The following is a 25,183-nucleotide window of genomic DNA, read 5'->3' on the forward strand; positions in this document are numbered from 1 at the left end:
TGGACAGTCTGGGTCACAGTGGCTATTAACTTTCATTAGGACAATCGCTTTCTCGTTTCCTCCCCTTACCCCAACCAAAGCTTAAAAAAACAAAATTTTAAAAAAGCCACTCAGGCTATCACACAATTACCTTAACCCTATGAGGACCAACAAACTGCCCATATGCGTTCTCATAGGTGACTTTCTTCTCCCGCAGAGCTACGCGGTAACCCCAGTTCAGAGAGCCAATGTGATTCTGCACAGCTTCTGTCATTTTTTCCCAGTCATGTTTAACTGCACAAGAAAATAAGACAAACGTTTAGCTTTTCAACAGCCTGGCAAAGATCATTTCTCAGGAATTATTCAAATAGAATACAAAGAGCAGAGCTTTTAGTCTAAAAGGGCAAGTCCTCCATTTCAAGCATACAAACAACCTTTTCATCTTCATTCTTTCCCTTTTAGAAAACTGCCATACAATTAAATAATGCAAGGCTTCCTGGCAATTCTTAAGACTAAAATAACCATACACAAACTTTTTTCTTTATCTAGAAATGAATGGGAATTTTACTTTGGATTGTAAATATTGATGGCTGGGGTAATGGGGTGTGGTAAGGCCTAGGCTTCTGTATTTGTAACAATCTCCAAAGGAGTCTGATGCAGCCAGCCTCAGAGTTAATAAACTGGTAACAGTGTCTACACCAGGGGCTGCGGGCAAACTAAGGCCCCATGAGCCAAATCCAGACCATAACCTTTTTTGAAAATAAAGTTTTATTGAAATATAGCCATGATCATTTATTGACATATTATCTAGGGCTGCTTTTCTGCTACAATGGCAGAGTTGAGGAGTTGTGACAGAGACCATACGGCCCACAAGGCTTAAAATATTATCTGGCCCTTTACAGAAAAAGTTCGTGGAACCCCTTGGGTCTAGTCAAAGAATATTAAGAGTCTCTTTGCCCCTCAAACCCCCATCTCACCAAAGAGAGGAAGATTTTTAAATTTTATCATAAAATTAATCCTTTGAGTCAAGGCACTAATATAATATTAAATTTCAATGGATAAAAATCAATCCTTTGTCATTTATTAATTAATACTTTACGAATGACTAGGAAAAAAATAGGATATAGGTAAAATATACTCCGGTGGTAGGAAGAAAGTAGGTTCTGGGGAAGCTGTGGTTTGGAAGGAAGGAGAAGAGAATAGATTCAACATATATCGAAAGCCTCTGTTGGGGAAATGAGGAATTTGAGTCTTAGATTCAGGGTTAAGTAGCTTGGCCACACAGGAAGTGGTGAAACCAAGTCTATAAGAACCAATGGCCTGCCTCTAGAAGCAGGAATTTTGAAACACAAAAATTGGTTTGTGGCCTCCTAGAGAAAAGATTATAGATATTCAACTCATAGAATAATAAAATGTTAGAACTGGAGCAAACCTTGAGAGATCAGTTCAATTACAAAAAAAAGTAATTTTTTTGGAGACCACTGGGGTTGTGATGCCAAGAGGACTAGGGCCTGGGGCGTGGAAGACACTGCAGGGAGCCTCGACCAGCCTATCTGTCTGGCCTCCACCTACCACCACTATAAAAAGAAGAGGCAGGACTCACTTGCTCCACCAGGAATGGAATAGAACAGTGTAACTCACCTCCATGTGCCAATCATCCAGCTGCAACAATTACCAATTTACCAATCTCATTTCATATACCTCTCTTTTTTTTACCAGAATATTTTAAGCAAATTCCAGATATTATTTTATTGGTGTTGGTTTTGGTTGTCAAGTGACTTAGAGATACTCAAGGGCCAATGACGCTAAATATGTCCCTTTCAACTAGGAGCTGCCCAGCCCAACATGCCAATAACACCCTCATGGAGAAACAATGAACTAGATCAAAGAGAGGATTCACTTCAGAAATTTTACAGTTGTAGAACTACTAAGTGGATCAGACTCTGCTAATCCCACAGGAGATACCATATTCTAAAAGAAAACATAGTCGGGATTAAATAATAGCACCAATAACTTTAATTATTTCCATGATGGAAATTCAAATTCAACGAGTAGACCTAATCCAACTTAATTCTGTTAAAGCCTTCCTTTGTGGCTGTCAGGCCCCACCTGATTTCCAAACTTCTCAACCCGTCTTTCTCTACCAAAGTCCCTTCATCCTCTGGTATAGCAAGCAGCCACCCCACTCCCAGTCTCTAATGTGACTATGCTCAGGCAGAAGGAATTTAAAAGTTCTGGCCCACCAATTTGAGATTCAGCATTCAAAGCACTCTAGCTGCTCCTAAGGTCCTGATCTTGCAATCCATTCTGAGAACTGAGTTTTTGTCTCGTAAAATCCAAATTCCTATTTTATATTCTACTGGTGATAACTGGACCCTTGTTGGACTGAGGGTGGTAACATGCCTGGAACCCCAGTTCTCTAGGGCTGCCCTGCCTTCTGATAATGCCCCAAATCCACCAGCTCCCTTTATTCCCAAACACCATCTGGATACTACATCCCCCTCAGTTCACCTGATAGCATAGCCCTAGCATTCCTTCTAGGCCTCCTGATCCCACTGGCTTGGTCACCCAGCTGTAATCCAATGCTAAGCCTCTGGAGTGTGGATTACAGTTGGCCAGGCAGAATTTGTATTTCACCTGGATGTACCCTTATGCCCACCACAGCAGCTGGATCTTCAGTCAACTCTCTTTTGCTCCTGATCTGTCCCATCCCACTACTGAAAGCCAAGCCACATCTTTAAATTCAACAATAGTAACTGGACTAATAAAACTACCTAGCGTCTTTAACATGTCCAGCGCACCTTCTCATTTGAACCTTAAAGCATCTGAAAGGGCAGGAATTACTCCCATTACATACACAGGGAAACAAAGGCTGGACTGACCTGCCCAAGGTCACACACTAACACAGTGGCAGTCACAGACACGTTGTATGTGAAACGTCAGGTGTGTGGTGGGAGAATACATCCAGAAATGCTGCAAGCCCCCAATTGTGAACCAATGATCTTGCTTTCTTTGAAATGACAATGGGATCCTAAAACTTCTCAAATAATTTTTTAAAGGCAGATTTAATTCTTGAGCATAGGAGAACTCAGATAAATCTGAAAAATATAAAGCCAATTAATCTTGCAGAAAGGACCAATTCATCCAGTTTAAATGACCAAGCTCAAGTAATTTTTTTTTAAGGGCTGAGACTTCCTTTGACCATTCTCAGTCTGGAGCTTTGGGAAGAGGGCAGAGCACAGGCTGAGTCCCGGAGGTGTCACTCCCCCAGTCACCAGAGAGATTCAGCTGCTCTCCAGGGCCCAGGGCCCTTTCCTCCTTCTCCACGCTCAGAACTATTTGCAGTATCAGAGAAGACAGTCTTCCCAGAACACTGGAGCACTGTTGTTTGGTCAAGGACATGAGATTAGATGTGTTTCTATTTGAAAAATGCAAAATAAGCCTTCTGTTGGGAATGTGGATCAGCAGCTTCTAGCGGTTTCTCATTTGAAAAATAGACCTCCAAGTTTCCTTCTTTCTCTAAGAGCTAACGACATAAAATAAGGTTTGTCTAAATCCACTGTATTCTTCACCATGATCATTTTAGCACAAAAAGGAGGGAGGTAATTACTGCTCCCTCAGTGGTGGATCCCGAGGCAAGGCAGGCCACTCCCAACAAGCCCAGCTCTGGTTCTAACAGCCAGGCCACAGCTTGCTTCAGAAGGCCCAAGGCTTAATGAGAAAAGCTAAAGACAACAATAAACAACCCACTAGGCTTCCATTTAGGAAGAGTGGAAGGATTTAAATAGAGAGCACAGCTCTTCATCAAAGACTTCAGGATTGCTGCTGCTGACAAATACAAGAGGTGGAAGGTATAAAAATAGAAAATTATGTATTTTTACCTTAAAATCTAGAAAAGGGGAAGAAACACAAAAGAGGTAAAACTCTTAAATTAGTTGGATAAACAACTTCTGTAAGGATAGATAAGTAAGACAACTTTGATCTGCTCCAAGTTTTAAAACCCCATGAAATTCAGAGAGTGTTTGCCGGTTTTAATGTAAAGATCCAGACTTTGCTAGCAGTGACTCTTTATTACCTCAGTTGTTGTACATTTATTAAATCTTTATTATACAACTTAGAAATAAAGTCAACATAAATAAGCATAGCCAGTGCTTATTATTGTTACAAGACAGCTACAGAGACAATCTTTTGCTGGAAAGAAGATTTGTCAATTCACCATGTTATATTTCACCACCCACCTGATGACTGCATTTATTAGAATTATACTTAGTTGACCCTAATAAAATTCACATTCGGCAGAGATCTGTACTTATCTCTTATCTTTTTAAGATTCTAAAGACCACTATATATATTTCCTACATTTCTAACCAAATCAAGCAATTCTGTTCCTAACTTCATTTTTCACAAGAGTTGATAGTTTAAAACTAAGATCAACTAGTACCACACACCAATCTGAGTACTGGACCCTATATGAATGAATAAAAATTTTATGACTCTGAGTCACAGCTCCCCAACACTGTTATTTACCTAAATTTAAGGGCCACTGGCACTCACTACGAAGAAGACAGTATATGGAAATTATAAAGTTGAATATATCAAAATTTGTTTGAAACAACCTTAATTTTCCCAACAAATTCTAGACTTTTTCAGATTAATATTCTTGTTACACGTCCTCTCTTTAAGAGGAAGGTAACTTGGCTCAAATATACAATGTTCTATAACATCCATAAATGTTGTCCTACAACCCATTAAACAAAGAACCAAGAAAGGTGAGCAGAGTCTACTCCAATTTATTGAAACTCTGAATGGAAAAATTAAAAGAAGCGAGTCCAGGGACCGGCCCCATGGCGTAGAAGTTAGGTGCGCGCGCTCCGCTGCTGGTGGCACAGGTTTGGATCCCGGGTGCGCACCGACGCACCGCCTGTCAAGCCACGCTGTGGCGGCATCCCATATAAAGTGGAGGAAGATGGGCACAGATGCTAGCCCAGGGCCAGTGTTCCTCAGCAAAAAAGAGGAGGACTGGCATGGATGTTAGCTCAGGGCTGATCTTCCTCACAAAAAAATAAAATAAAATAAAAGAAGCGAGTCCAGGAGGAAGGGACAAAAACTAACACTTGTTAAGTGGCAGGTATTTTAATCACACTATTGTATTTAATCCTCATCACACAGATAGCAAAGTCAGAATTTGTGCCCAGGTCTATCTACTATAATAACCGACACTTTAATGGGTCAGGAAGGCTGGGGTGAAGGAAGGATCTTAACTCTAGGTACTCTAGCATAAGAAGTCCCACTGAGAACAGTGTAAAAAACACATGTGGAATGATTGGGGGGTGGGGAGTGTAACACATCTTACAGGAGTGATTAGAAAATAAGGTGGGTGGTTCTTCGGTTTTCCTCCCAAGAGTACAGAAGAAAAACTAGAGTGTGGCCTAAAGACTATATACATAACTTGCCCTTTTTTGGCAGAGTGTGGTAAGGAAAGGTGCACACATAGCCATGTCGAAAGCCCTCCACGAGCCTGGCTCTAGAACGGCTCCTGAAGCTCTGGTCCTACAAAGGAGTTGCCACTGAAGCCATGATGGCTTAAAGAAGACCGCTTGTGGTGTAAATCCCATGTGGTTTGAAGTCACAAAGACCTCAGTCTAAATCCTCGTGCCACCAATTTCTTAGCTATGACAGGAGCAAACTACTTCCCCTCCTAGAGCTTGTTTCTTTGCTGCCAAATGGGAACAACAGGATCTCCCTCCAGGGAGGGATGGGAATGAAATGATCCAACTTTAACCACCAATCCTGACCCGCAGAACCTCAATGAAACCATAGAAGGCTGGTGGGAGGCTGAGATGGGTAAGGGGGAGAGATGGTAGCTTCTTCAGCTTTGGTCTTTACCTTCTCTCTCCATTTGCTTACCACTTCTATCCCAAGAACGATGACAGCAAGTATCTACAAGCATCTATTCCAACTTGCCCTCAGCCAAATTGTGCAGCTAGCTGAGCTGATCTGTTTTCCTCCCACTACCCCTCTCCCAAACCACCCAGGGTGTTCAGCCCACAGCAACACTCCTCACATCTACTCCTCATATATGTTCCCCACACACCTCAGGCTCTAGCCACACCAGGATATTTGCTATTCTTTAAATACAGTACCTTGTTCATTCTCTTCTCACTGCCTGAATGAAGCGACCTTCCCCTTCTCTGCTGATTGTCAAGGATATAACGTCTGAGAAATCATCTCCAGTCACCTCTTGAATCACATTTACCAATTCCACCTCTGGGGTCCCAGGGTACTTGGTTTGTACATCAATGATAACAGAATCTGTGTACCTACAGGATTTGTGTTATTTATCTCTATTTCCCCAGCACAGACTGAAGTGCCATCAGTGGGCACTCAATAGTAATGTTACATAACTTCCTCAGTAGGATTTCTGAAATATCTACTATGAAGTTTAATAAATTAACTGAAGGGAGACCCTGCTATTAACTAGGTGCATTAATAGTAGGCTTCCAAGAAGGGAAAGAGTACATTAATGGCAGACTTAGTTGGTAGGCATTCAGACACGGGAGTAAATAATAACTTGGAGGTGGGTAGAGGTGGGAATAGAGGTGGACTACTGGTAGATTACACGTTATATTCATGTTCCATAGGTCAAAGAGTCTGCTCAACTGCCCTTTTTATTGGGCAAGAGAAAAGGACATGGGGCACGACATCCCAGAATCAAACAATCAAGCTCGCAGTACTGGCCTCAGGCCTCCAAAGGTCACAGACAGAAAGCAGCCTTCTAAGGGTCTAAGCAAAGAGATGAGACCCCAGCATAAGAAAACTTTTAACGTAACTGATTTTCTAAGATTCTAGACTTGGGGAAAAAAAGTACTGTTGATTTTAAATGGGAAGTAAAAGCATCAACAAAGGAAGCATGACCAGTTTGAGCAAGAGCAAAAGTTTTCAAAGCATGTATTTATGCCTTTTTTTTCTTTGTGAGGAAGATCAGCCCTGAGCTAACATCCAATGCCAACCCCCCTCTTTTCGCTGAGGAAGATTTGCCCTGCGCCAACATCTGTGCCCGTCTTCCTCCACCTTATATGGGATGCCGCCACAGCATGGCCTGACAAGCGGTGTGTCGGTGCGTGCCCGGGATCTGAACCTGCGAACCCCAGGCCGCCGAAGCAGAGCACGCGTACCTAACCACTTGCGCCACCAGGCAGCCCCTATGGCTTCTTTAAAAATATTTAATAAACTATTAATTAGAAGTCAGAAAAGGCCACAAAATAATTTACCCTAGCTATGGCTGGAAGATTTCTCTCAAATGTCCCATAGCCTATAGATCTCAAAACTTAAATCGGAGAGGGGTTGGAGTTTCACTCTTCAAGGACATGACCTAGGTCATTCATTAGCCATGAAGCTGTGCCAGGCCTCATTTAATTCTTCCGCCTGATAATGCAATCTACTTTCTAAAGTCAACAGATTTCTCTTCAACTTATCTAGGGTTTCTAGGGTACGCTAAATATTTTTAGTCCAACAAAAACTAACCATACCCTTCTCAACAAACAAACAATTCTCCCACCCCTAAAATATCAGCTCATGAAATAGACTTCTTTGGAGAAAGAAAAATGCAACAGCGTCAAAGGAGAGCAAATATAATCTGTACTCCCTTATGAAACCATATAATTATGAGAATTTATTTGAAAGAATTCTAGTCTTCTATTATAGAAAGATATTCCAAGCACAATATCAGTTCTTACCATAACAGCTGTGTAGCTACCTGACACAGGATAACCCCAGTGATTTTATCTATAAAAAATGTAAACAATAACAACAACTTTCAGGTTATGTGGTAGTCTGGTGCATTGTAAGAGCACAGCTCAAATCCCTAGAAGCACGAAGGGAAGAGTGGTCCCTCCCCACCACCCCCCGCCATACCCGTCTCCTCGACGTTCCATCCGTAGTTTCGAGAGTCTCGTAGGGCTTGCCCTAACAAAGCCGCTTGGTGCATCAGTTTTTTAGGTATGCAACCCACATTCACGCATGTTCCTCCGAGACCTGCAAAAACATTGAGACGTGAGTTTATAGCCTGCTTCACAACCCTTCAAAGAAGAAGTTTGATTATTACTATTCTATGAAACATCATAATTTAGTTAATGTAGCCAATGTTGTTTATACAAGTTTATTCCTAAGTCTCACGACATTTCTAAGTAACGAGAGCCTTATATATCAAACAGTACTATCACCCTAAAACAAAACAAAAATGAGCATATTTCCATATACTTCAAAGATTCAAAATTAATTGACTACTGATAAAGATGCCAGAAATTGACATTTTACTTTGTGCACAACCCTAAACTTGTCACCCAATCTGTGACTACAACTGATAAGTGGTTGTGAAGCTGGGTGTGGGTGGACTGTAGCTGTAGTGGCTCTGTGACTACATATAAAATTTGAGATATATGAGCATTTTTTTAAGGAGGTGGTCTACAGCTTTCGTTGATTCTCACAAAGGAATTCAGGACCAAAACAAAAAAAAAGGTGTAGCATCCCTGAGCTTGAAGAACATGGTGATAGCTTGTCTGTTAGAACAAAATGTAGGCAGGTAGGGAAGCGGTCAAAACAACATGAGTGAGAGGGCACGGTGGCAGTGGACTCACAGCTCAGGCAACAGAAGCTCTCTGAGAATGCTACGGAGTGTAAGCTCCACAGGCCAGAGAGGCCATGCCCAGCACAAGGCCAGTACCTAACACAAACTGACACCTAATAAACATATGCTGAATGGATGAACTAGAAATTGTAACACGGTCTTATCCAGACTTCCTGCTTCTTGCCTCCTTTTAATTTGAGCAGCTGAGTCATCTTGATAAAACTTACATATCCCATTACTCCTCTCCTCAAAGGCTTCCTTACGCTTTAATTAGGTCCAAATGCCTCATCTTGGCCTACAAGGACCTGTACAGTCTGACACCTGCCTTTCTCTCCAATCTTACTTCCAGCTCCCACCACCCATGCCACAACCATGGAGGACTCTTACCTACCTTTGTATGTGCTATTCTGTGGGGAAGACAGAGAAAAGTTGCCTACAAATTTCTTGCTCAGCTTTTGGCACACTTGGCTTATTCTTATTCCTTTGGCCTTATCTAAATGCCACCTCTTCAGAAGCTTTCCTTGATAATCTTCTCAAAGTTAAACTCCTTCCTTCATCCAGTTCCTCTCTATTCCACCACATAATTTTTTCAGTGCCACTTATCATAATTCATAAAGTTCTTGCTTATCTTTTGCCTCCCCACTAGAATATAAACTCCACAAGAGCAAGAAGTTCATGTCTACCATGTTCACTGCTATATCCCCACGGCCCTGGTTCATAATAAGTGCTCAATAAACACTGTTGAATAAATGAATAATGAACATATAATTCACCAAGACTGAGAAGAAGCAAGGGCTATCTATTAACATTCCTTATAGGAATCCTTATAGGATTCCGATAGGAATCCTATCTGATTCCAGTTATTGCTGAATGTAGGAGATGGATTTAAAACAGAAATCCACAGATCAAGAGTTTAATCGTTCAGTTATTAAGCCCCTAGGTCTATTAGGTTACTCAAATATTTAGCTTTAAATCATCGTAACAGCTGTGGATAAGGTTTTGTATTATCTTGACTCTGCGGAAAAACCTAAATTTTCAACATTTAACTGGAGTCCATTTTAATCTAGCACAAGTGAAAGAGGTACATGTTTTTGTTTTGCTTTTAATTTTAATTTTTATTTATTTATTTTTTTTTTGTGAAGAGGATCGGCCCTGAGCTAACATCTGCCAATCCTCCTCTTTTTGCTGAGGAAGACCGGCCCTGGGCTAACATCCATGCCCATCTTCCTCCACTTTATATGGGACGCCGCCGCAGCATGGCTTGCCAAGTGGTGCGTCGGTGCAGCACCCGGGATCCGAACCCGCGAACCCCGGGCCGCTGCAGCGGAGTGCACTCACCCAACCGCTTGCGCCACTGGGCCGGCCCCTGCTTTTAATTTTTAAATTAGGTTTTATGAGCCATTTAATGCCAGAGAAAAACCTGCTCCTACAAATCCACTTCTAAAGTATTTTAAAAACTTACCCCATCTAGTTCCAAGAGGGGTTGGAGTGACAAAATCCAGGACCATCACCTTCTTGTTATATTTGGCTGCCTCCTGGAAAATAAAATTATTAAAATGAGTTGGAAAGGTTAACATGATAAACTGGAAATGGGTTATTAAAAACCCCTGCTGTTTTTATTAAGCTATAATGCCTAAAGCATAATCAGTTATTAAGATCTGGGAATTTCATATACCAAGATGATTAGTGCAACTCCAAGATAAAAATTAAGCGATACTCAGATATTCATAGGGTAGTTTTAAAGAATAGGCAGATTACAGCTGTAAAATTGTCAAGAGTCAGCTGGAAACCTTAGAAATCCTCTTACATAATTCCACTCAAACAGTAACAAATTAAGCAATAATCTGAGAAACATGTGGCCACTTCTAAGCAAGTGGTAAGCAGCCAGTAAAACAGATTTACTGATAGTCTACAACGCTTCATTCAACCTGTATCCCTTAAGATAATAAAAGATTATCTAATTTAGTTTCTAGGCAGAATACTGGAAACATTTTTCTTCTGAAGTTGTCAGATTCCTAAAATTTTCATGTGAGGAGCCCATGAAAAAGTTGATGTTATCTATAACGTTTCAAAAATCCATTTTAAGGGAGTGATGACTACAGTCAAAAGTTCATTTTGGGGGCCGGCCCGGTGGCACAAGCGGTTAAGTGCGCGCGCTCTGCTGTGGTGGCCCAGGGTTTACCGGTTCGGATCCCAGGCGCGCACTGACGCACTGCTTGACAAGCCATGCTGTGGCGGCGTCCCATATAAAGTGGAGGAAGATGGGCATGGAGGTTAGCCCAGGGCCAGTCTTCCTCAGCAAAAAGAGGAGGATTGGCAGATGTTAGCACAGGGCTGATCTTCCTCAAAAAAAAAAAAAAAAAGTTCATTTTGCAGGGCCGGCCCGGTGGCGTAGCAGTTAAGAGTGCACGCTCTGCTGAGGTGGCCCAGGGTTCAGATCCCGGGCGCACACCGATGCACTGCTTGTCAAGCCATGCTGTGGCAGCGTCCCAGATAAAGCGGAGGAAGATGGGCACAGATGTTAGCTCTGGGCCGGTCTTCCTCAGCAAAAAGAGGAGGATTGGCGACAGATGTTAGCTCAGGTCTAATCTTCCTCACACACACACACACACACACACAAAAGTTCATTTTGCAGAGTATCCCTTATCTTTCTGAGAGAATAAGTTTTGTGTATTGGCAACTAGACCTCCAAAGGTTATTTGAAGGGACTGAATCTGTGTGTCCTTCAATACCACCATCACTAGAGCAAAATACATCCGGTATTACTCCCAAATCATTTATAGCAAAGCACTGCTTGATGCGAGACATTGGCCTTCTCCTAATTTGAGCAGCTTCATTTGAATCTACCTTTACTGATTCACCACAAGCTACACCTGAGGGGGTTATAACCACCTCATCTTTTAAAAGCACCTGTTGGGGAAGGATGACAGGCCCAAGGGCCCCTCACACATGGAAAATGTGTCTCACGATTCAGGGCCAGGAGCCTCACTCCTAACCTCCCTTATCTATACATCCTCTACCCCATCAGCCCCAGGCCACAGAGTTAGTGGTTATCCTCTTAGCTCACTTCATATACACAGGAGGCAAACTTTTTTTTTTTTTTTAACTTTCATTTATTTATTTTTTTCCCCCAAAGCCCCAGTAGTTAGTAGTATGTCATAGCCACACATCCTTCCAGTTGCTGTATGTGGGACACGGCCTCAGCATGGCCGGAGAAGCGGTGTGTCGGTGCGCGGCCCGTATCCGAACCCAGGCCACTAGAAGCGGAGCGCGCGCACCTAACCGCTAAGCCACGGGGCCGGCCCAGGAGGCAAACATTTTTAATAATTAAGTTTAAGAAATCCAACTACTCAGGGCCGGCCCGGTGGCGCAAGCGGTTAAGTGCGCACGCTCCACTGCAGCAGCCCGGGGTTCGCAGGTTCGGATCCCAGGTGCGCACCAACGCATCGCTTGTTAAGCACATGCTGTGGCAGCGTCCCATATAAAGTAGAGGAAGATGGCCACGGTTGTTAGCGCAGGGCCCATCTTCCTCAAGAAAAAAGGGAAGGATTGGCATCAGATGTTAGCTCAGGGCTAGTCCTTCTCACAAAAAAAAAAAGAAAAGAAATCCAACTGCTCTCCTTCGGTGGGGGAGGAGGGGTTGTGAATAGGGAAATTGTTAAAAGGAAAAAAAACCTAATATCATTATTTATAAGGAATATGAAATATATTTAATTTCAAACTATTTCCATACAATTTCCATTTCCAACCCATTTTCTTATTAACTTTGAAAAATCAACCAAACTTAAAATGAAAATGAGTCCCAAAATACTGGGGCCAGTACTTTTATATAAAGAACATATAGTTCAACTTGGAAAAATGATTTATGAAGCAGTCCCTTAACATGTCCTGCCCAAGGTAAGGTGCAAAATGTCACAAGAGTGGCTCAAACAAATTCCACAGTGCACCAGGAGAACTCTGTCAGGGACGTAACTATTCTACCCATAACCCAACGCAGACAACACACAACGAGCCTTGCCTTAGCAGCTGCCAGTCCTCCTGAGCCCCCTCCAATGATGATGAGGTCATAGTCATAGGACTCGGGAAGATCCTCAGAGCCATTCATTTTCAGGAGCTTTTGAAGTCTGCCCTCCTGATAAGCCTAAAGAAGAAAAACAATAGAAGGGAAAATAATTTAACTCAAAAGCAGCAATGTCTGCCAAGTTTTAAGGGAAAATCTTTCTTTAAAGAAAAGCAAAGGGAATTTTCAAAGGAAAAATATTGTTTGGTTCATATTATGGCATACAAATGGAAATGTTCAACCTTCCTTCAAGTGGTGATCAGTAACTTGCTATGTTAGGACTGTCCTAATGGTCTTTTCACATCACGGATAGCTACTCTGAAGTGCTCCTGTATTAATTCTACATAAGTAAGGTCCTGATGGCCCAAGAAAATCAACTTAGGCCTAAATTAAGTTTGATCATCAGTCCTTTTTTCCTAAAATCGTTAAACTGGGTTTTAAAAGCATTTGTACTGTATGCTTTTAATAGAACCATCAATACAATTTGGCAATCATCTTTACTTTCTAGTCAAAGGTAGAATAATGAGGGGGTTAAGGTCTCAGACTAAGATAGGGGCCTGATAAATAGCAATTGAAACAGATTAGCCAAATATGTAAGACATACATTGTTTAGGTAAGGCATAAAATCTAGAAATTCAGAACAAAATCATTAATTGACATTTACCTGCATGAAAAGTTAAATACGAAAAGTCTCTGCTTTTGCAAGGCATTGTAAATAAGCAAAAAAAGGGGGGGGGAGGGGGCCCTAAATAAATAAATAAGCACAACTCTGTAAAGCTCACTTCTTTAATCTACCCATGCGCAAGCCTCCTATATTTAGTATTTAGTTTCCACGTACTTGGCACATAACAAGCTGTTAATAGAAATGTTAGACTTTTAATTAAAACAAAATAATTTCGGCATAGTGGTTGAGTTCGCGCGCTCTACTTCAGTGGCCCAGGGTTCAGATCCCAGGCATGGACCTACGTGCTGCTTATCAAGCCATGCTGTGGCGTCCCACATATAAAGTAGAGGAAGATGGGCACGAATGTCAGCCCAGGGCCAATCTTCCTCAGCAAAAAGAGGAGGATTGGCAACAGATTTAGCTCAGGGCTGATCTTCCTCACCAAAAAATAACTAAATAAATAATTTCATTCCACTAGTTTTTTTTTTTTTTTTTTTTTTTAAAGATTTTATTTATTTATTTTTTCCCCCCAAAGCCCCAGTAGATAGTTGTGTGTCACAGCTGCACATCCTTCTAGTTGCTGTATGTGGGACGCGGCCCCAGCATGGCCGGAGAAGCAGCGCGTCGGTGCGAGCCCGGGATCCGAACCCGGGTCGCCAGCAGTGGAGCGCGCTCACTTAACCACCAAGCCACGGGGCCGGCCCCTCCACTAGTTTTTATACACATTAGTTACATTTCCTATCAGCTTGGAACACTGTTTTGGTGATATATTTAATATTACCTTTTACTAAAACAAAACTCTGTGCTAACATGAAATAATGATTGGAAAAGTTGTTAACAAGCACAAAAAAAATGTTTTTTTAGGGCCGGCCCCACGGCCTAGTGGTTAAGTTCAGTGTGCTCTGCTTCAGTGGCCCAGTTCAGTTCCTGGGCACAGACATACACCACTTGTTGGCAGCCATGCTGTGGCAGCGTCCCACATACAAAATAGACCAAGAATGGCACAGATGTTAGCTCAGGGCAAATCTTCCTCAGGAAAAAGCAAAAAAAAAAAAAAAAATGTTTTTTTAAAAATCAAGTTTTAAACTTAATAATCCAAAAAGCCCCCAAACTTACCAGCCCACATCGCACATTTTTCTCCTGCCTATCATCAGATGTAGGGGGCGAAAGGCAGTGCTTAGGGTCAGCAGAATAGGACACTTGGGATGAGGAAGGGGGTGCAGTGGAGGAAGGTGGAGGAGGCGGCTCGGCACTGTGGCTGCCCCTTGGCAGCATGGCAGGTACACACGATGGCTCAGGGACTACAGGGAGAACACCTGGAAACCAGCAACAATGGGGACAAGACTGCACCACTCTGATCGTCTGCACAAAAGGTCTAACGTGAGAGGCTGGTAAACACAGCCAGTATTCATCAACTGGCATTACGGCAGAGGCTCCTCCTTCAATACAAGGCACTGTGGGGGAAAAACAATTTGGTAACAGCCGTTCAGAGCAAATGATTAATATAAGCTTCAGATAACAAACATTACTCTCTAGTGGGTCTCACAGAGCATAAGGCTGACTTGCTGGTTTCAAAGAATTAACTAACAAATGCACTTAGATGTTCTTCTGGAAAAATAACCAGTTTTAATCTCAGCCTCGTTTTATCTGCACGTACTTAACACAGGTGGAGGCAGAACACAATTGTTGACTGCCTAAATAAAAACCACCCGTTCTTATAACCCCCTCCCCCAACATATCTGAAAGGAAGAGAAAGAAAATACATTGTCATGCTGAAAAGCCACATACTCCCTCCATCCTGTTCTTTATCAGACCTGGGTTCTTATGGTTCAAGCTTCAAGTCAAATTATATCAACCAATGCACAGATTTTACAAAGAAAGCTCTGAGCAAGCCTGAACATTTTTAACCCTGTAAAGTAACATCAGTAAGACACAGGCAATTAAGGCATTCAGCTGACCCCAAAACTAAACATGATGTTTTTAAATTTTAATCCAATTTAAAACTGAAATTGCTAGGGACTGGCCCCGTGGCTTAGCGGTTAAGTGTGTGTGCTCCACTACTGGCGGCCCGGGGTTCGGATCCCGGGCGCGCTCTGACGTACCACCTGTCTGGCCATGCTGACGCAGCGTCCCACATACAGCAACTAGAAGGATGTGCAACTATGTCATACAACTATCCACTGGGCCTTTGGGGAGAAAAAGGGAAAAAAAAAGGAGGAGGACTGGCGATAGATGTTAGCTCAGGGTCCGGTCTTCCTCAGCAAAAAGAGGAGGATTGGCGTGGATGTGAGCTCAGGGCTGATCTTCCTCACACACAAAAAAAACAAAAAACTGAAATTGCTGTCATTCAGCTCCAGGTAAGTGGTTTCCCACCCGAAATATAAATAAGATAGACAGTAGAAGACAGCTCCCCCAGACAGTCTAAGGAAGGAGCACACAGACGAGGCAAGAAGAGACAGGAGAAAAATGCCCCCTATTCTCCCCCAATTACAATTGTTAGAAATGGTGGCCGCTGACCATAGCAGCTGATGTGGAACAGGAGTTCTCAAACTTTTTAGTCTCAGGATCCCTTCACAACCTTAAATTATTTAGGATCCCAAAGAGCTTTAGTTAATGTGGGTTTTATTTATTAATATTTAGTATACTAGAAATTAAAACTGAGAAGATATTTTAAATATTAAAATATTCTAAATTATTAAAATGTTAAATATCTTAAACATTATTGTTAAACATAATTTATTAAAAATATTTTTTTAATTAGTGAGAAGAGTGGCCTTGTTTTATATCTTTGTAATTCTCTTTAATGTCTGTCTTAATAAAAAACAACTCATTATCTTCTCTGTGTTCAGTCTGCTGCAACACTGCCTATCATGTAGCCTCTGGAAAACTCCGTGGTAGGCTTGCAAGAGAATTAAGAGTAAAAAAAGGCAAACAGCATTTTAGTACTATGAAGACAATTTTGACCTCAAGGACTTCCCTGAAGGGGCCTCAGGGGCCCCCGGAGGAATCCAGACCACACTGTGGGAACCACTGCTACAGGATATAGTGTAAATATACAACACCTCACCTGCAGGTGTTTGCCGGGTTCACATAGAGGATGTTCTTCCATTTCTCCCATCTGCCTCTCACAGCAATGCTTTTCCCCCACCCTTCCTCGGGTAAAACACTGCTCCAGACTCCCCCCAAAAAGGCGCAATACTGAAAACAAGTGTGCTAGGTTTCTTTAAAATTAGAATAAGTAATTTTCATTTCCCCCCCAAACACGATTCATGTCCTTTCGGCACAGATTTGTACTGTTTTTGTTTGTTTGTTTTTTGGGTTTTTTTTTTACCATCATATGTGAGCTCTGGTGTTGAAGTGACCTAGGTTAAAATACTTGCTCTACCACTCTTGAGGCTAGGTGACTTGGGCTAATCACCTAATCCTTAGGAGTCTCTGTTTTGTCATTTTGTAAAATGAAGTTAACATACCCCTATACCTCACCAAACTGCTGAGTTTGTGAGATAATGCATATCAGCACAGTGGCTGGTAGGAAAAATCCTTTCAAGTTACTAATTTTCCCCTTCCTAAAGAAGAGAACTGGCCTGGGGCTGAGTCAAAAGCTCCAGAGTGTTTTACAGATGCTCCCCGCACTTCCCTGCACCGCCCCCCACATGAAATGCCCTCTTCCTGTCACACATCCTGATCCAGCACAGACAGACTGCACAATGTTAGATTATTTGTATTCAACGTACACAAACACATTACCCTCCTAAAGCATTCCTTTAGGGGTTGGGGGATTCCTTTACCAACATTCTAAGACTCCAACATAACACCCATTCCTTCCATGAAGTCTCGCTGAAGTCTCCAAAGAGCACTGTCTTTTTTTAATTGCAACTCCATTAACACATGTTGTCAGGGCACTTAGCACAGGCTGTTCCACCCCAGTCCTTTGTGCCCTTCAATATTTAGCAGGAAGTCTTTACTTGACAGTGCCCTCAAGTTGGGTCCTCCTCTGAGATCCCACTGGCATCATCACACAATCTCACCAACTCTGCAAGGACAGGCATCTTCAGGCATCTTGTCTTTCATCTTTGCATCACCAGTGCCAACTTTGTGATATATATGTGTGATTTTCAAAAATATTTCCAGAATAAAAGACTTAGGTGCTAGTTCCTACTCTGGTATGAATATCAAGAGGCTGGGTTTCAGTTTTCTCATCCATAAAAATAAAAGTTGTGGTAAAACACCGGAAAAGTACAAGGCATATAGCATAGTGGGTTAGGAGCTTAGATATAGACCAAACCTGAACCTGACTTTGCCACTTACGTCTGATCTTGGGCAAGTTCCTTCAATTCTCCTGCCTGGGTACCCTGTCTACAGTGATTATCTCACCCACACCAGGAGCCAACTTCCTTTGAAATCTGACTGCTATGTTGCCGACATGCTGCAGCATCCACTGGGGTTGTACCTCAAGCCTCTTTGTGCTTTGGAGGATTATGTGGCAGGAAAGAAATAACACTAAATGATGGCTTAAATGCTACAGACAGTCTAGGAGAGAATGGGCCCTGAGCCTAAGACAGAAGCTGGCAAACTACAGCCTGCAGCGCAAATCCAGTAGGCCAGTTTTTTGGGTTTTTTTTTAACAGTCCCTAAGGATGATTCTTAACATTTTTAATAAGGGGGAAAAAATCAAGAGTAATACTTCATGATACATGAAAATTATATGAAATTCAAATTTCAGTACCCATAAATAAAGTTTTATTGGAAAATAGCACACTCATTTGTTTCCATATTGTCTATAATATCTGCTGTTTTTCCAACAATAGCATAGTTGATTAATTTCAACAGAGATCATATGGCTCACAAAGCTTAAAATATTTACTATCTGGCTTTTTGCAGAAAAAAATTGGCCAATTCCTGGCCTAGGGAAATTCTGAGTCAATGTTGTTGGCGGGTGCTAGGTGGAAAGTACCAAACAATAATACTCAAGTGAGCTCAAATCAAATAATTAAAAGTTCACGGAAGTAGAGGTTCTTGCTACACTATCCTCCTCCAAGTAGAACCAGGGAAGTTGATTCTCCATGACCAATTAATTATCTAGATCTTCAGCTATTACGCACCTAAAATATCTAGAGCCAAGGTAATACTTAACATTTACTCTTATCAACTACTCTGGCAAATTACTTATGACAAACAGATTCCATTTCAAATGCCTCCCTCCCGGGGGCCTTCCCTTATCACTTTGAGGTAGCATCTCAACCATTATCCAAGCAGTTTTTCTACAGAGCAATCATCATTAATAGGAATATTGTTGACTCCCCCTCTGATAGGCTGAACAATGGTCCTCCAACATCGAAGTCCGAATCCCTAGAACTTGTGAATACACTACCCATAAAAGGGACTTTGGAGATGTGATTTAAGGACCTGGGGATGGGGAGATCTTCCGGGATTATCTCAGTGGGCCCAACTTAATCACAAGTATCCTTATAAGAGGGAGGCTTCATTACAGTAGAAAACGTGAAAACAGAAGAGGTTGCACTGTCAGCTTTGATAATGGAGGAAGAGACTGTGAATCAAGGAATGCAGGCGGCCTCCAAAAACTGAAAAAGGCAAGAAAACAGGTTCTCCCCTCAGAGCCTCAACAGGGACCAGCCCTGCTGACACCTTGACTGTAGCCCAGAAAAACCGATTTGACTTCCAACCTCCAGAACAGTAAGATAACAGATTTGTGTTGTTTTAAGCCACTAAACAGTAATTGATAACAGCAGCAATAGGAAAATAATACACTCACTAAAATATGAATTCCATGAGAGATGGGCAATTTTCTGTCCACCACTTTTCCCATCAGTGCCTAGAGCAGTTCCTGGCACAGTGGCACTGAGTAAATTAACAAAGTGCCAATTCCAAGTGCTCGGTATGGGATTCCCCAGAACAAAGGCAAGACTATGAGGAAGTCACATCCAGACTTAAAGGAAAGTAACTGAACTATGACACAGATGTCACCATGGAAGGAGGTGGCAGCATGGGCTTTCCGACCCTGACCCAGAAAGTGAGGCACTAACACGAGTGCTCACGATGAGCCAGACACTGTGCTAGATGTTTTACATCTACTATCCCACTTAATCCTCACAATAGTCTTCCAAGCAGATGTCATTCCCGTTTCAGAAATGATGATATAGCAGGCCTTAGAGATTAAGAAACTTCAAGAATTGAACCCACTGAAACACAAATCTCTTGCTTTTCTCACTACACCATACCCAGTAATTCACATTTCAAAGTACTTGTCACATACATTTCCTAATTTTATCCTTACTGTAAACTTAAGGGATAGGTATTATTCCCACCTAGCAAATCAAAAACCCAAGGTTTACAGGTTCAGTAATTTTCCCCAAGTCTCTAACTAGAATGTTAGAGAGTGAAGATCTGATCCCAGATCCTTTGATCAGAAAGTGGTTCTGTTATACAATAAAGTTCTAATTTAAAGAACTTTCCATAATATTCTCCTAAAATTCAGTTGATTTTATTGAACCTGTAAAATTTAAGCCACTCTAACTATATTAATAGGAAACCAGCAGATTTGCAGTTTGCTTCATATTTAATCTCTATAATTGAATTATCTATTGGTCAATTTTCCTTTTTTCTTCAAGATTAGCAGTCGCTTTAATTTCAAGGTGATGAGGCAACACAGGTGTCATGACAACCAGTAAGAATAGAAACAAGAGATACTTGATTTATATTTTAACAGCTATAACTTTAGAGAAGACCTAAAAAACTACTGTCTCCACAAACCTCCAGATTATCTATTAATGCTTTTAATCATCACTAAGTTTCAAATATCCTAGTAAAGACACTAGGCATTTAACAGAGCAAGCTGGGGGTGAGTAAGGAACTGAGGAAAGACCTTTTCGCTATCATTAAGAGTACTATTTCCTCAAACAGCAAACCTCTGGAAAACCCAAGGAACTCAGCTGGTAGAGACATGCTAAGTGAGGATCAGAGAAACCAAACGATGCTTCCATGACTGCTAAATCAAAGGGTGGTGGTAGACACCGCGAAGGTTAGCACTCCTTCACACGATAAAGGGGAAGGAACGACTAGGAAATAACTGGCCAAGTTTCATGAGAAATTTCTCTCTTTGCTAAAAACCTCCACTATTACTGGTGAAGAACCTTCCCCACACATATATAAGATCTCTCCTCTCAATCTTGATGTCATTCGTTCTGTCTTTGGATTTCCCTTCCCTTTACATCCCACTTGACTTAGCAGGAAAGTTTATCATTACTGCTATGCAAAACAGATACTTATCCACTTACCAGTTTAATGGTAAAAATTCCACTCCTACCAACAATTAAGTTCCTATAGGGATCAAGAAAAGAAGCTTCTAGGCATGCTCACTGCACCTTCAGAAACTGTTTTCTTAAAGATCCAAATTTTTGGCAGTAACCTCCAAATAAGGCTGTAATTTATACTCTTAAAACAATTGCAAGCAACAAAAAGAAAAAAAAGCCTTCATGGCTTTATATGAATTGAAGAACATTTGGATAAATTAGTCATATATTTCAGTTTAAACAGGGACGGTTTCCAGGCATTTAAAGCCCTATTAAGAAATGGAAAATTGAATGGAGAACAAATAGTCAAGGCTGTCACACAATGAAACATCACTGATTCTGAACAACACTCTGTGTACTAGCAGAAGCTACCAAGGGAAACAAGAAGCCAGCGAAGAAATTACCCAAGTAGATAAAGATTATAACTGGATGTCAAAAAAAATTTTGTTTGAAATAATCTGACAAAAATATTTTCTACCTCTGAGAATACTAAAATACGAGTTAATTCAATTTTTGCCCAGTTTAACATTCAAATGGAATAGTTTTCTTAAAAATCTTATGGTTCTCTGGTGCCATAACTTTTCCCAATTCCATACTCCCCTGCCTAGAACACCTCTCCTGTCTTTGACCAATTCCTACTCAGCTTTCAGCACTTAATTAACACCTCACCTACTACAGTAGAGACACACTACTTTTGTTGAGTTCCATCACAAGAAAAATTATTTAGATTATAGATATCCACTCATTAATCTTACTGAGTCCTCTTTGTAAAGAAGTATATGGCATCTAAATTTTTTTTACACTCAACATTGCAGATTCACTGCCCTACGGTTAGTCTTTCTTGACCATTTTTTTCACTCACTCTTCCCCCAACCTGGTTAGGAGCCCCATATGGGATTCCCTTGGTTCCCTATAAAACAGGAAGCAATGTAATATCACAGAACATCCTAAGTGATTTTTTGGCAAATTACCAAATACTCTGTAATTTATGAAATTCAGAATGGATTTTTATTAAGTCTTAAAAGGCATTCAAAAAATTTTTCTCATGAACATGCCAGTGCATTTTTTTAATAACAGAAGACCAAACTACCAAGAAAAATACACTGCACAGTAAAATAATTTCTGATGTTCTTGAAAATACTTTTTCACTTTCCAAGAGATACAATATGTGCTTCTGTTCAGATTTTACTCTTCATTTTGAGATACATTAGAAAAGCCAGAAAACGCATCCTATACTAAGAACAAAAATCTTTAGTATGAGTTTGTGATCATAGCCTCTGAAATTTCAAAAGTTGCCACAATATTTTTCCAGTCCTGTAAACTCAAAGATATAACTCCTTGTTTCCTGCCATGGGAACTGGGATCATTTCCCTCACCCATTTGGTTAATATTAATTGGCTCTAATATTGGCAGCCTGTCTTGGTCAAGCCTTATTCTTGCAAAACCATCCCTTATAATGAAAGAAACATAAAATATATTCTCCACAGTACGAGAAAAAGAGTTTGGATCAACCACAAATTCAAAATAGGACACAGGAGTATCAGGATACTTTCGAAAGTACATTTGCAACAATCCCAAGATTCTTTCCACTTCTTTTTCTGTCGCTTCTTGATTACCATTCAGGTCCAACTTCCTCAGCTTTGTAGGCATATCCCCGTTTTCTTCCATTTTGTGAACTTTTTTCTGGTGGTCAAGCCGGGGCTTTGGTGCAGAAGGCTCTGACGTGAACGAACCAAAAATAAAGTGGAATGTTTCAGCTCGCACTATCCAGGATGTTGCTTCCTTTTGTACTGTCTCCCAGAAGGAAAGAGCTACATTATCATCACAGCCACTCAACTCATCATGTTCATCCTCTTCCATCCAGTTTAGACCCACAAATATAAACAGAAAGTCACAAAATGCTACTTGATTAAAAAAGCTCGTATTAGAGTTTAGCTGCTTTGCTTTTTCTTTACCCAAATCAGAAGCCAAAACAAGAAACTGGGCATCGAGGGCTGCTTCCCTTGTTCGGCTCACTCCATCAAACAGGACATTGGCTTCCTCAAGAGCCTCGGTTAATGAGTTGCTCGCTCTGTTCACTATGTCATCACGATTCTGCTGCACGTTATAGATGAGCTGCCGGTACTGCTTGCGGATATTCCGGCATTTCTCCTCGTCAGCCTCGAGCCCTAGGAGGTTTGGTTTTATGGCGGCATCCCCACAGCCGAGGTCGTCAGAGCAGCAATCAGGCCCCACCGCTTCCACCTTCATCGGTTCTCCGTCCTCCTCGGCCTGCTTCACAGAGTACGCGCTACCAGTGATGCTCACCACCGGCTCCTCTTTTTTCTCCACGCCCTCCTTCAGAGAGTCTTTCTCATCAAACATGTCGACGACTGCTGATGCTCAGCTAACGGCTTTCGCTACGTTTCCCACAACAGCAGAAACTGAGGAGGTCAGTTAGAGCGGCGGGCGTCCGCCCATGCGCACTGGCGGCGCGGCCCGGAGGCCCGCCCCTGCTCCCGCCCCCGCTCCCGCCCCCAGCTCGCTCCACCTCCCACCGGCTCAGCAGAGCCCAGGCCCCGCGTTCGCGAACGAGCCCGCGGCCGCGCACAGAACGCGCGCAATAATGGGTCCCAACGCCGAGTGTCCGTTCAAGCAACAGCTATTATTTACAGCTATTATTTTAGCGTTTACGAACAGTGTCATGTAGCTTTCAAAGAAACAGCTGGACAACGTTATGACAATTGCGGGGAGACTAAAGGTCCTGCGCTCTAAAACATTCGCTGTCATCTTGCCACTAGGTCGACCTCCATTTTTCGTTCTTAATATGATTAAAAGGTGGGGTGTCTTTTTGTTTTTGTTTTTTTGAGAACTAAATCTGGCTAGATTACAAACTGCCCGTAAAGCCAAGGACTGTGAAACGCAGAACCTCCATTACAAATCGGCCGAACTCGCAAGGTTCATTTGCAAGGTGGTTGTTTGGAACTCATTCTTCATTATACAAATGCAAACTTACCGTCGGGGGCCCTCAAAAGCCAAATCCCCTCCAACCTACCCCATGGTGGAAGGGAGGGCCCGTCTTGGGGATGCGTCTCTTCCAGCGCATGTGAGAAGGGTGGGGCGTATTATTCAAGTGATCTTTGGTTCTCCAGCACTCAAGGATGGAATAAACTGGGTACGGTTTCTGCAAAAGAGCTATTTGGAAGCTTCCCAACGGCTAAAGGCCAAAGACTAAATGGATAGTAAATCCGAACCCTAAAAGGTGAGCAAAACTATGAAGATTTTAAACACAAATCTGTTCTAAGGAATATGAAAGCGAATAAGGATGTATAAATCAGGTAACTAATCTAGGTTGGAAAATGCACCCACTACCTAGTTCATTGGAAATTCACCCACTACCTAGTTCACTGAAAATTCTTGTACAGTTGGAGAAAGGGGTCAGCTGACCAGTCACACAAGTAGCAAAGTATATGTAACAATGGAAAGGAATACATTTTGTTTTTAGCGAGAGGCACACTCTGAACCCACAAGATCAAAAGCTTTTAACCACTGCAACAGGTGCCCCTGTGACAGAGACAGAGAGACAGAGACGGCAAAACTGCACCTGTCAACTCGAGTTTCCCCTTCCCTTCCTTGCTATGCATGTAGACTGTTCATTATTCTCTGACATTAGCAGAAAGCTTTTCACAAATGCATGAACAGCAAAACACAGTATTAAGTCACTCCAAAATATTTATATTACTAGTCGTCCACCATTTTTTTTTAAGTAGGGGTAATTCAGGAAGAAACATACATTTTTCAAAAACACCATGCACTATGGTTACTTGTACATAGATATTATCCTGCCTATTAGACTGTTAGCTTCTCTACAGCAAGAACTTGGTTTTAAATATTCCAAGCAAAGCTGTTTTCACATGGAGGCATTTGAGTATGCATATTTGAATGTATAAATGAATGTAGATGAAAAACTTTGTCCCAGCACCTATTGCAAGTTATTTGGCAGCAAAAGATTAATTTCATAGATTAGTGGAAGAAATAGATCCTACAATCGAAAATAAAAGTTAACTGCTTTTCAGAAAGTCAGCCTTATCCCTTCTCTGAAATAAAGAAAAAGCAGGAGGAAAACAAAGTTGGGACCCAGGATCATCAAAGGGCCATATTTTCCCTCCAAGTCTGGCCAACTACAGACTAATATTTAAACCTGTTTTAAATCTTGGATGAAAATACACAGTTAATTCTAAGTCCCAAATCCAAAAAAGTATGCTTTTATAATTAACCATATTCTTGGGAGCTTCTAATATCCACTTCATATTCAATAAAAGCAATTTATAAAAGAACTCTAAAAGACAAGCCAACCTTCCCACCCTAAGGTACTTATTTTCTCCTGGCTCAGAGAAAGGAAAACAGGCTGATACCAATTTGCTCCATACAGACCCTTTCATCTAAGGATTTCAAAATGCTTTAGAAAAATAAATTAATTCTCCCAACCTACTTATAAAGTATTACTAATGCCATTTACAGGGATTTCTCAGGTGATAATGGCCTACACAACTTGCTCAGAGCAA

At 41.6% G+C, this 25,183-nt stretch overlaps 2 protein-coding genes across 7 annotated transcripts in view; both read right to left on the bottom strand.

The window, feature by feature from the left end:
• Positions 1 to 25,183, bottom strand: part of TXNRD1 (thioredoxin reductase 1) — a 65,604-nt gene that overhangs the window by 30,292 nt on the left and 10,129 nt on the right. For 4 of the 6 annotated variants that reach the window (XM_004418047.3, XM_087449014.1, XM_087449015.1 and 1 more), the window contains 4 exons: positions 12,624 to 12,746; positions 10,068 to 10,140; positions 7,894 to 8,013; positions 131 to 273 (listed from right to left, as the gene is read on the bottom strand). In XM_004418047.3, coding sequence (XP_004418104.2) covers positions 131 to 273; positions 7,894 to 8,013; positions 10,068 to 10,140; positions 12,624 to 12,710 — 423 coding nt within the window. In that variant the 5' untranslated portion in view covers positions 12,711 to 12,746. Of the gene's footprint in view, positions 1 to 130; positions 274 to 7,893; positions 8,014 to 10,067; positions 10,141 to 12,623; positions 12,747 to 14,445; positions 14,784 to 25,183 lie in introns of all 6 variants that reach the window. The other 2 variants (XM_087449013.1, XM_004418046.3) reach the window with 1 other exon arrangement.
• Positions 14,790 to 23,097, bottom strand: EID3 (EP300 interacting inhibitor of differentiation 3). Its single transcript, XM_087449017.1, has one exon. The coding sequence runs from the start codon at positions 23,001 to 23,003 to the stop codon at positions 21,891 to 21,893; it is 1,113 nt and encodes a 370-aa protein (XP_087305143.1). The 5' UTR covers positions 23,004 to 23,097; the 3' UTR covers positions 14,790 to 21,890.

Source organism: Ceratotherium simum, chromosome 25, assembly GCF_057802395.1.
Source record: "Ceratotherium simum simum isolate JZ-2026a chromosome 25, ASM5780239v1, whole genome shotgun sequence".
NCBI lineage: Eukaryota > Metazoa > Chordata > Mammalia > Perissodactyla > Rhinocerotidae > Ceratotherium > Ceratotherium simum.

Coding starts and splice junctions, on each gene's coding strand:
- EID3 (XM_087449017.1), bottom strand. CDS start 23,003: ATGTTTGATGAGAAAGACTCTCTGAAGGAGGGCGTGGAGAAAAAAGAG.